This window comes from Phycodurus eques, chromosome 11 (assembly GCF_024500275.1).
Source record: "Phycodurus eques isolate BA_2022a chromosome 11, UOR_Pequ_1.1, whole genome shotgun sequence".
Classification (NCBI taxonomy): domain Eukaryota; kingdom Metazoa; phylum Chordata; class Actinopteri; order Syngnathiformes; family Syngnathidae; genus Phycodurus; species Phycodurus eques.
The window spans coordinates 19,481,007-19,493,230 of record NC_084535.1 but is presented as its reverse complement, the minus strand read 5'-3'; the positions used below and the strand labels follow the sequence as shown (position 1 = coordinate 19,493,230).

General features: G+C 40.1%; 1 protein-coding gene across 7 annotated transcripts in view; it reads right to left on the bottom strand.

Annotated features, from left to right (window-relative positions):
• cdh23 (cadherin-related 23) overlaps positions 1 to 12,224 on the bottom strand; it is a 199,021-nt gene that overhangs the window by 115,118 nt on the left and 71,679 nt on the right. For all 7 annotated transcript variants that reach the window (XR_009769490.1, XR_009769491.1, XM_061690790.1 and 4 more), the window contains exons 7-9: positions 6,279 to 6,473; positions 6,068 to 6,196; positions 689 to 767 (exon numbers count right to left, since the gene is read on the bottom strand). Coding sequence is in view for 5 of the 7 variants with exons in the window: in XM_061690790.1 (XP_061546774.1) it covers positions 689 to 767; positions 6,068 to 6,196; positions 6,279 to 6,473 (403 nt within the window). In the remaining 2 variants the exon portion in view is untranslated. The remainder of the gene's footprint in view (positions 1 to 688; positions 768 to 6,067; positions 6,197 to 6,278; positions 6,474 to 12,224) is intronic.

Sequence of the window (12,224 nt, the reverse complement as noted above, 5' to 3'; positions counted from 1 at the left end):
AGCTAGAAAAAGAAGATAGTGGGCCAATCCAATAGTGAGAATCCCTGCTCTGGATTGACACCAAAATCTAATATGGGCCTCCTTGTCCCAAGGTTGATCTGTCCATCAATTTTCATGGAAATCCATTTATGAGTTCATGCGATATCCTCCTGGCAGATAGACAAAGTAACTGGCAGGCAAAAACATCACATCCTTGGCAGAAGAAAATTCAGTTCAGGAATGTGTAAGCAGGATTGCTGCTCTAGCCTTATCAGCACCATTGCAAACTGCAGCTTTGACATGTCTTCTCAACAAATTCTGTCAAATTCTACAAACTACATATTTCACACTGACTGACTTTAGTACTGACACTTCAGATTTTAGCCAAACATTTCATGCCCAATAGCAAAAAGTTTAAGTCGACAACAATGTAATCACCATGTTTGTTTCGAGGAAAAATCTGTCCGGGAAAAACAGTAACCCCAGTTTGGATCTTGAATGGCACTACATGAAGACGGTCTTCCTTACAACGTTAGGATTAATAAACGCTTAGTGGCAAGCCTATTCTGTCATTCTGAGGCAATGCTCCCCACTGTTATTGACTGCTGTGTTTGATGAGATTTGTCTATTTTTTCTGTGAGATTATGATAAGAGGTGATCAATTCCACTCTCTGTGCTTTGGATGTCAAATTGATTGTGTGACTCAGACCTGAGATGATGGTGTAGCCGATCCCCCTCGGTCGTCCCAAATCCTGATCAATGGCAGTTATCTTGCGCACTTCGTAACCCTGCAGAGACAAATTCACACACATACTCTCAAAACATGCTTATGCATTGAACTCAGTTTTGATTGGTATTTTTGCAATACAGCATTTGTCATATACAGACACGAAGAGCACTCAATTTACACCAATTATTTAATGAAACATTTTTCTTGATCCTAAATAAGCAATAATAACAATTTTCTGTTGTGAGGCATTTCTAAATCGATAGAAAACACATCTCGCATCTTAAGTCCACCTTATGAAATGAGAAGGATAAAGAAGAAACATGAATTATATTTGATTGCACAGTCTGATGACTCCAATTCTAGATAAAATCAGCACACTATAAATTAATATATGAAGAGCTCTTTGCCAAAAGGCTGTGAATCAAATTGTATTATTCTGAGAAAAATGACATTTACCCAGTCGTGCAAATTTGACATACATTGATTTTAATCCTGGCCGGTATGGTGGCTGACTGGTTAGCACATCTGCTTCACAATTCTGAAGACTGGGGTTCAAATCCCCGCCCCGCCTGTGTGGAGTTTGCATGTTCTCCCCCTGCCTGCGTGGGTTTTCTCCGGGTACTCTGGTTTCCTCCCACATCCCAAAAACATGCATGGTAGGTTGATTGAAGACTCTAAATTGCCTGTAGATGTGAACGTGAGTGCGGATGGTTGTTTGTTTATATGTGCCCTGCGATTGGCTGGCGACCAGTTCAGGGTGTACCCCGACTCTTGCCATGGGATATGCTCCAGCACGCCCACGACTCGAGTGAGGATAAGCGGTACAGAAAATGGATGGATGATTTTATGCTGTTAAAATGATTGGCTCAGTCTGTTCCGCAACAGACACAATAGAATTAATGACATGGTAGCACAGATTATTTGTTTTTGGTCATGAGTGAAATTAAATCAGTATATACACTATAGGGGAGAAACATCATATTATTGTCATGATCAACGAGTGGTAGGACCCAAATACAAGACTCAAGGTGATAAAGTGTTCCAAAAACACAGTGTTCTTCACTCATCTTGGGTTTGGTACTTGGGTCAGCGATGGCAACAGTATAAAAATTGTATGTCAAAAACACAAGGTTAAAAAAAAAAAGATCAGTGCCAAGGCTTACCATAGCCAGTGGCATGAGGAAGAATGTTGAAATGTGACAATGTGGTACAAGAAACTGGAACGGAATGAGACAAAAGGTTAAATACAAGAGGTAATTGGGAATGACAAGCAGGAAGCACAATCAGTGGCAGGTGAGCACAAGACATGGGGAGGGGCAGGACGCGCATACACCCACAGACATGACATCTTTTGTTAAATAGATAAATGTGATCATGTAGCACATTTCAAGGCATTAAAGCTAAAAAAAACAACAACAAAAAAACAGTTTTTCTCATTTATACACACGTTAAAGACAGACTTGAATTTTCCAAAAGCTCGGTTTTTAAGGACAAAAACCTGTTTGGGTGTTGACAAAAGACTAAAATGCAAGAAATATGAAAGAAAAATATGTGTTTCAAGGACACTGATGTTAGAGCTGAAACATCTCTGTTTTAAGTCAAATTTGTTTGTATAGCCTTTAAATTAATCACAAAAGAGTCACAAAGGGCTTCACAGGCCCACAGTTGACAAAGATCGGCAACAATTCAAGATATAAACCCCCCATCCGGCCGGGCAAGGAAAAACTCAAAACCCCATTTGGGGAATAAAAGAAGAATCCTTAAGAAGGGACCATAGATGGAGGGATCTGCTCTACTTTCTGCTTTAGTTCACCCCAAAAGTTTTTGATAGAGTTCTTCCAAATCAAACTGAGCATACCTTTATGGACCCTGCTTTGTGTAAAGAAAATGTTTTGTTAAGATAAATCATTGATCTGTAGGAGGAACTACAGCACAATTTGTAGGTCAAATAATTAATTAATTTTCAATACTCTTGCTCATATAGCTCATTTCCCAGGGAAAGAAAAATTAGCTTGTGAATAAGATGATCAAATTGTCTTATAATGTATTTATAATAAATCTCAAAATTCATAAAAAGAAATACAACATTCACCACGACTGGAAAACCATTGCAGACTTTATCATTGTATAGTTATGAGCATTTCATCAGGATTTATTTGTCCATTATTTCTCATTTCATTGACAGAAACATAGTATGACAGCTACAGGGGAAAAAAACGAAAGAGGAAGAAAGAGGTAAACGCTTTTTGAAAGTCTTTGATCCGTTGTGCTTTCTCAGCCTCCGTGCTTCAATCAGACATGGTGGTGATACTTAAATATCCTTGTGCTGCAGTGAGAGATGGAGCAGCCCTCCCCACTCCACAGTTGCAGTCCCTGTCCCATCCTCTCTCTCTCCACACATAAACTCGCTCTCTCTCATTGATCCTGCAAATTGTGTCTAAGGTGTGTTTATGCTCCATTTCTGCCAAAGCTGCTCCTGTCATTGACCAATCACAGCAGAATCAATTACAATTCTTTGACAGACACTGATTCGCAAGTGATTAAAGGCTGAAAGGAAAACAACACATACTGTACACACTCACATCCACACACATTTTCGGATTGGAAATAGTACGAGGAGAATAAGAGAACAGAATCTAGAACAAGCCTTGTTTTTGCAACGTTTCCTTTTAAGGGTTTACACAAGGCCCCACTGAAAACTGGTAGGAAAACATCTGGTATACTGGTAAGTGTTATTTGAGTATTTTTATTTAAAACTGCATCTGTTATCATATACCATTATTATGTGCATATAGAGGATGCTAAGCACTTCACAGAGATGAAAACAGTCAGATATTCGTTTAGTGGATGACACCTAGGTTAGGTTTCTATAAAAGTATTCCGAGCTTCCCAGTAAGTGTTAATCTGTCTAAAACCAAAGATGGACAGATATCGACCTCAAACATCGGAAAGTACTTGTGTCAGATGGGACCTCATTACTGCGGTCGAGCTCTGATCATTACTGCACACACTCAGAATTAAGTCACCTGAACTTAAATGTCAGCGCGCCTATCTGGAAGAGTTCCCTCCTTTTTGAAATGTGAAGTGAACTTATTCTTATTTGAGGTACAATTGTACTTATTTGTTTGTTAATTAGAGAAATCCAAATCTTTGCCAGGGTCAGGAATGTAAATAGTTTTGAATCGGTCATTGATTGAGTTTTATCCTGTACACTATTTTGTTGATCACGAAGTACATATTTTCTTGGCAAAGGTTTGTTGTAATAAATTACTGTCTGTTGTTTTGTTGTGTTTTTAATCATTCATTTATTAATAGATAATAATAGACAATACACAATTTAATAATTATGGCCTACATTTCAGTAATTTATTAGAGCATTATACTTGTGTTTCATGATGTCAAAGATAAGAGTCTGATGAAACGCTGATCAGTTAAATCTTCTATGACTAATTAAATATAGAAAAGCAACAAATGTAAATCTAAAGGAAAGTGACAACATCAACATCTGATGTCTTTGCATATCTCTGGTAATTAACATGTCCTCAGTGAATTATGTGAAAATGTATATAAAATATGCCGCTTCGAGTAGATTATCTTGTTTTGGGTTTTTTTTTGGCAACCATGTTCCCATGAAGCAGTCAACCAAGACAAACAACTGTAAAGTGATGCGGAAATCATTTGGGCAATATTATCAAGATGTCCACAAAAGTTGAATATGTTCATTCATGTGACAAAGATACAGTTTGCACTCCTGCAAACACACAAACACCCACACATTCACTGGACCATCCCCTAACCCCACCGTCATCCTTTCATTGCAGCTATTCAGTGCATTAACCCTCCAAAAGCCACTTCCTTTTTTCTCTTTCCACACGCTGATTTGACAGCCAAATTGTGTTTGTCATAAAAGGGGCTTAAACGTCATTCCAAGCAGCATGGATTCACGGCTAACAGATAATAACCATGCCCTCCGATTTTTTTTTCCAACCCTCCATTCTCAAAGTATTCCATGGATGACAGGTTGAACATGTGGGGAAGAGAAAAGAGGCAGACACTAAGGAACGAACAGAGAGGCTGGAGGAATGTTTATGGGGTATGCACCCAGTGACCCACATCTATGAGAAAAGACCGTCGACAGGAATCCCAAGTCCCTCAGGTGAATCCCTTCACCTATGTCCTAGCCTTGACAAGAGTTGAAACTTGTTCCATCACTATACCCCCTTGGCTTAGCACTGGCAAACATTGCCTGAAATGACACTTGCCTGATAGAATAGCTTATGAGGGCATTAAAAGATGTATTTGTTACAGTAGTGTCCTGGTGTTCTCATGGGCGTTACTGGTATTATCCTATACTATATATACACTATACTACTAACAAACTAACAAAAAACCTTTTAAAAAAAAAAAGCTTAGAACCCTAACATTTGGAAAAAATTTTGAAGATGAAAGCTTTTTTTTTTTTTTTATTTCCCTCATTCTATAGCGCTGAATAGTTCTGCTGTCATTTCACCAGTTTCCAAATATCATTTCACCAATTGGCTTCATCTTTCTACCCCCTCCAGATTCCCTCATCCCTTCATTCCTCCCCCTCCTCTTGTGACCTTCGCTATGACAGTTGATGAATCAGGGAGGTGGGGAGACACCGGGCGTCGACTCCGTCACGGCCCGTTAATATGCATGCAAATGTAGCACTTGACATTTCTACTACAGTGCATGCAGTCAGGGGACGAGGGACACGTGGCTGGGAATGTAGGGTTGGATGAGGTAGGGGAGAAACGTAGAGCGAGCTGGAGTGAATACTGCTAAAAACAGAGGGGGAGAGTGAGAGAGTAGAAATTAGGAAGGGAAGTATTATGCCCATGAGTGTAATTCAATCTCTACCAGTCCAAACATCAATAGCTGGACCATTAGCCACCTGGGAACCCAGTTTAGATGCCCGAGCTAGAGGAGAAAACACACATGGCATGCAGTGAAACAGACAGCCAGTATATTAGATGACCATTAAAAACTTGTGATAAAGACAAAAGTGAGGTCAGGGTGAGACCCCACTGCTTAAAACTTCATATCATTCTTTGAGTTCCTCTATCATGAACGTAGCTCTATCCACACAGCATGGTGAGACAAAATAGCCCCTAGTGACCTTTGTTTAGATGCCTCACACCCGTAAGGCACGCTGTAAATCTCCCTTGGTAATTACACTGTACGGCATCCACATTGCTGTATAGAAGGACCTGAGTTTGGTTGTGTGAGGAGTGATGAGGGATGGGACACCATGCTTTGAAAAAAAGGTTACTTCTTAAGCCATCTTTCATACACACGAACCCCAAACACATTTAAAAGTAATTCTTTTTTACTGACCATTGGAACATCTTCCTCTATGTTGGTACTGTAGGGAAGATTGGTGAAAATGGGGTCCATGTCCTGGACATCCGTAATGGTGATAGCTAGGTTGGCAAGCCGAGACAGGGGTCTTGTTTTATCTTGATCCTGGTCAAAACCAAAGAAACATATGTTTTACTACATTGAATTGTGTTGATGCATGTGGTGAGGCTGTTTTGTGTGTACTGACCGTGGCATTGACAGTGAGCTGGTAGGCTGAGGTAGCCTCAAAATCCAGAGGTTTGACAACAGTAACAGTACCTCTGGCTCCATCGATGCTGAAGAAGGGAGAAGGTGGCTGGAAGGAGAAAAGCACACTGCCTCCAGTGCCCTGGTCGGGGTCTGTAGCGTTGACCATAAAAACCAATTTGCCCACTTGTGTATTCTGCAAAACACATTCAAGCAGACACCCATACAGTGACATTAACTGATAAAATTAGAATATGGAGAACAAGCCAACAACAACAACACACGGTCACAAAAGATGAGATTTGTTTCTCGCAGTCAAACTGGAAAAAATAATGTTGTATAGGTAATTTCAAATGACGCAATATGAATGCATAGAGACCAGATTTGGATCAAATACAATTCATGTTTCACTGACCCATACTACACGTACAACATATACTGTATTACCTCAGATGACATGCAATGTTGACTGACTGACTTTTTCATTGTGCAGTTTACTCGCATAATTCTGTCCATTATATTGGGATATAATTTTGTCAGCTAATATTTTGGCAATAAATGTAAGCTTTTATATCCTTGATTGTAATAACTACAAGCTTGGCAGATATGCATCACAATGTCAAATCAGATTATGATTTGTCTTAGTCATGGTCAGAGTCTTAGACCTGACAAAAAAAGGAAAGAGTGAAGCTCTACAAAAATAGAGGATCCAAATAACACTGGTCTCTGTTTTATCCACATAACTTGGAAATAAATCTCAAAACAAGTTCACATAGGAATCCCTACGGACGCATGAAAAAAGATACAAAAATAAAGATTTTGAAAGAAATATCTTGGAGGAAATTGGACACAAGTTAAGCACATGTTAATATTGGTCAGAATGTAATTTTCCTGCACATAAATAAAATGGAAACACTCCACAAACATGGTAGACAGGCTGCCCTAAAAATTTTTATTGTATATTTTACAGTCAGTAAAGAGGCTGGGATTGGGAAAATTAAGAGTTTTATTACTATTTTTATTTATATTTATATTTTTCTATGTTTTATGATTATTTGTTATTATTATATAATATTATTTATAAAATAATAATTGTGAAAAAAGGCATTTTCAAGAAACCTAAACAACACATTCATAATACTAACTACTACTAATACTAACTACAGTGCATTGATTATCTCCAACAAGGGCAAAGTGCAAACAGATGTGATCATTGTTTATGGGTTTGTTTGTTGGTGGGATAGGTTGTAAAATGTACTGTCCAGAATCTATTAAATTAATGTAGATACAAGTATGTCCACACATTGATTGTGCAGATCACACAATCAATCAATCACTAAATCAATCAATCACTCAACTTTTCAGTTGCACCATACACATGCACACACGCGCCTAGAACACTGTGTAGTCTTGAGACGAAAGGCCTGACTTATTAAGATCTCAAAGAGCTGGTGAAAAATTGCATGCTCACTGGATTGGTGCAGGGGGAATCATATAGTCCTCAAAACCAGCTAAACTAAGTAGGTAGACATGGACATTAGGAGGTAGGAGCACTAATCAGCCTGTTACCATCAGTACCACCAAGTAAGAGTACTGTTACTTTAGAATAATATGACTCAAGCAAAACTAAAAAGTAGTCATCCAAATATTTACTTGAATAAGAGTAAGAAAGTACTCACAGAATAAACTACTCAAGTAAAGTCTTCAGAGTAACTTCAGATTTGTATTTCTTAAATCAGAACCTGAACATCAAATAAAATAATAATAATATATGGGAGTCGACACTCACCTGCCACCATTTAAATTTTTAACTGCCCCAAAGCCAACAACACATACATTGGGCGCTACAGAAACATTATTTGATTTATTCGCTGCAATGACTTCATGACGAAGCTTTTTGCTGACCAGACTTTGTGATTGCGTGTGCGTGTGCGACACCATAGGGATACGGCTAATGTTGCCATATCCACTGCCAAAACAACAATAGAAACATCTGCAACAAGGTGTTTTCTCAAGTTTGAAGTAGGCTGAAATATCCAAGTTTGGGCAGTCACAATTGAAGAGCTGCATGATAAAGCTGTTATTTTGTAGAGTGTGTAAAATAAACAGTCGCGCGGCTGTTTCCCCCCGCCCCCCAAAATTAGTCATTTTGATTGGCTGGCGAAGGCTGTGTGCGCGGTCATGTGACTGCCTTGTGTCGTCTGATTGGTGAATTGGAGTCAAATGACATTGGTGATCCGTTTGATTGGTGCAACAGGGCACCCTATGCAGAAGTCGAAGATGGAGTCTAAAAATAGACGCGCACACGCAAGAATGAACAAATAAAAGTAGCGAACGGCATGTCGATCATTGTAACGGAGTAAAAATACTGACCCTTCTTCACATAAATACTTAAGTAAAAGTAAAAAGTATGGTGCATTTAAAGTACTCTGACAAGTACAGTTTATGGAAAAAGTTACTTGAGTAAATGTAACTAAGTAAATGTAACTCTACCCACCTGTGCCTACAACAGACCAGATCCAGCACGTCCGCAACCCTAGTGAGTAGAAGCAGCTCAGAAAATGTATGGATGGATGGATTATTATTATTATCCGTACATCCATTCATTTCTGTACCGCTTATCCTCACTTCGAGCGAGAGGCGGGGGACACCCTGAACTGGTCGCCAGCCAATTGCAGGGCACATATAAACAAACAACCATTTGCACTCATATTCACACCTATGGGCAATTTAGATTCTTCAATAAACCTACCATGTATGTTTTTGGGATGTGGGAGGAAAACGGAGTGCCCGGAGAAAACCCACGCAGGCACGGGGAAAACATGCAAACGCCACACAGGCGGGCGTGGATTTGAACCCCGGTCCTCAGAACTGTGAGGCAGATGTGCTAACCAGTCACCCACCATGCCGCCTATTATTATTATTATTATTATTATTATTATTACTATATAATAATAATAACTATTAATTACTATTAATTAATAATAATAATTACTATTACTACTATATACTATGCTTTAGTGTGAGTTCACTGATCTATAAACTTCTCTGTTTTTAGCACAGTTGGAAGAAGTGGACATGGGCCAAGCATGCACACATACACATATAAGCGATCGCCTAACCTCAACATGTCTTATAATTAACGCTAATCATTTTTGTTTCCCCAAAGGTTTGTTGTTGTTGTGTGATATGACAGGGCTTAAAGAATTCAGGGAACGTCTTATCTTGATCTGCACAGCAGCCTTTGAATCAGGTACGGCATTAACCTCATCACGTGTGAAACTTTACAAATAACTCACAGCACACAAATTTGGTTTGTTCAGTGTTCACAAAGCCACAGAGATCAAAGCTTACCCAAGAAGCACAAGTAAAGGTTAGTATGCCACTGTTGTACAATTGCAGACAAGAGATTTTTATCACATGCACTAAACACCCAGTACTTGCCAGAAATTCCTGTAGCTCCTTCAATGTTGCTATTTCTGATAGAGACAGCAGGTCAATAAGAGTGACGAGGCAGAAAATGTATACCTTTATTTGCATTAGCCTGGGTGACTCTTATATCATCCCTCACAATAAAGCCAAACAATAGACCATGTCCAGCAATGAATGATTGGAACTGTCACTCTGTTGTGAAACACTGTATGTCAACTGTTTCTCAATTCACAAGTACAAAACTCAATCAGTTAGTCATTGCTTACTGTACATAAACTGTATATAAGCAGGATTGATGGTTTTCTCTGGGAAACAGAATGCTTCGCAGAGGGACACTTGGAGAGAGATGAGGTGACTTCAATGCTGGGACTTCTGTAAACGGCACTGTAGATGTTGCCCTCATTTCCCTCTGAAAGGTGTGTCTTCACACGGGAAAGTTACTGCTGCGTATAACCTTGATATAGGGTATCATATTGATATGTGGCAATTAATACAAATGTTGCTATCAATGTTTCAGTGCTCAGTTCATAATTAAATCCAGCACAAGTGAGAAATTCACGCACACGATGTTGGAAAATCAAATACATAATTCTAGATTTCATTTTACTGATGAAACAAGCCTTATTTTTACCATGAAGTTATTTCAGTGATCACATTCTATCAGCCAAACAGAGGTTTTCTGCCTTGCCTCCTATATCTGGAATCTACCCAAAGGAAAGTCTAATCACAACACCTCCTTACAGTAAATGTTATTTCTCCCACTTGATCTTTCCAATTTACAAGCATCCTGTAATGTCTCTGTTGGCAACTCCATTCAAGTCCCCGTTTATTTGGAGAGAGATCTCAATCGCATGGTATGAAAAAATGTTTTATCGAAGTCTTGGACAGAAAACCCATGTGAGTCTACACTCAAGGGGATTTCCACTAGTAAGGCGAAAAGCTCTTCTGGCACAAAACCAACTCTGACACAGCAACATTATGTAACCTGAGAATCTTTAATTGACTACAAAGCACATTATACAAGTTGAACTTGTCATGAGATCTCAGTAAAAAGATCCAGGTCTTTCAGGTGTTTACATGATCAGGAGAATCAATAGAGACTATTTTATGTAGTCTACTACAGCACCATGTTAAAATAAACGAATGATCCCACCCAAAGTTGATTGGATGACTGTCTCTACTCCTTATTTGGTAAGCCAGACCAGTGATTCCAGACCATGGTGCTGTGGCACACTAGTGTGCCATTAAATAATCGTGGTGCTGCGGGAAATTATCCAATTAAACTTAATATGTCAAAAAAAATATTATTTATTCATTACAAATACTATATTATTGTACATCTATCTATGTCAGCGATGTATGGCAACCAGTTCAGGGTGTACCCCGCCTCCTGCCCGATGACAGCTAGGATAGGCTCCAGCACGCCCGCAACCCTAGTGAGGAACAGCGGCTCAGAAAATGGATGGCTGGATGGATGGATGGATTATTTAGTTTGCATTGTTCGGTAGTGCCTACCTGAGGGAAGGAGCTGGAAGAGCTGGTGACCGGGATATGGAGGGTCTAAGAGGATTTTGCATGCTCTTGTCTTAGTTCTGGTAGCATGCAAGTCCTCAATGGTGGGTAGGGGGGTACCGACAATCTTTCCAGCAGTTTTGATTGTCTGTTGCAGTCGGCGTTTGTCCTTTTTTGTCACAGTATCAAACCAGACTGTGATGGAAGAACACAGGTCTGTTTCAATGACTGCTGTGTAGAACTGCCTCAGCAGCTCCTGTGGCAGGCCGTGCTTCCTCAGAATCCGCAGGAAATACATCCACTGCTGGGCCTTTTTGAGGATGGAGTTGATGTTTAACTCCCACTTCAAGTCCTGAGAGACTGTAATTCCCAGGAACTTGAAGGTCTCGACAGTCGACACAAGGCAGTTGGACAGCGTGAGGGGCAGCTGTGGCGAAGGATGCCTCCTGAAGTCCACAATCATCTCTACAATCTTGAGCGTGTTCAGCTCCAGGTTATGTCGGCCGCACCACAGCTCCAGCCGCTCCACTTCCTGTCGATACGCAGACTCGTCACCCGAGATTGCAGGTTTCTTGGGGACTGGAATGATGGTGGAGGGTTTGAAACAGGATGGTAGTTCGCAGAGTGCCAGAGATCTATTGAAGATCTGTGTGAAGACTGGAGCGAGCTAGTCCGCGCAGACTTTGAGGCAGGATGGGGACACAAGGTCTGGGCCTTGCGCTTTGTTAATGTTCTGTTGTTTGAAGACATGTTTGTGGATGGTCAACACAGAAGTCAGAGGAGTGACTGTGGTCGGTGGTGCGGCCGTTCTCTCTCAGTGGGACTCCTCTTCCCAAAAACCTCATCCCTGTGCTTTCTTTTCCCGTTCTCTATCTCCCGCCGAACGAAACTATGATGTTGGCAACTGAGAGCTGTTGGCCATGATATGGGCATTGGAAGAGTGGAGGTACTGGCTGGAGGGCAATGAATTACCGTTTATTATCTGGACAGATCCGTTCCGCCA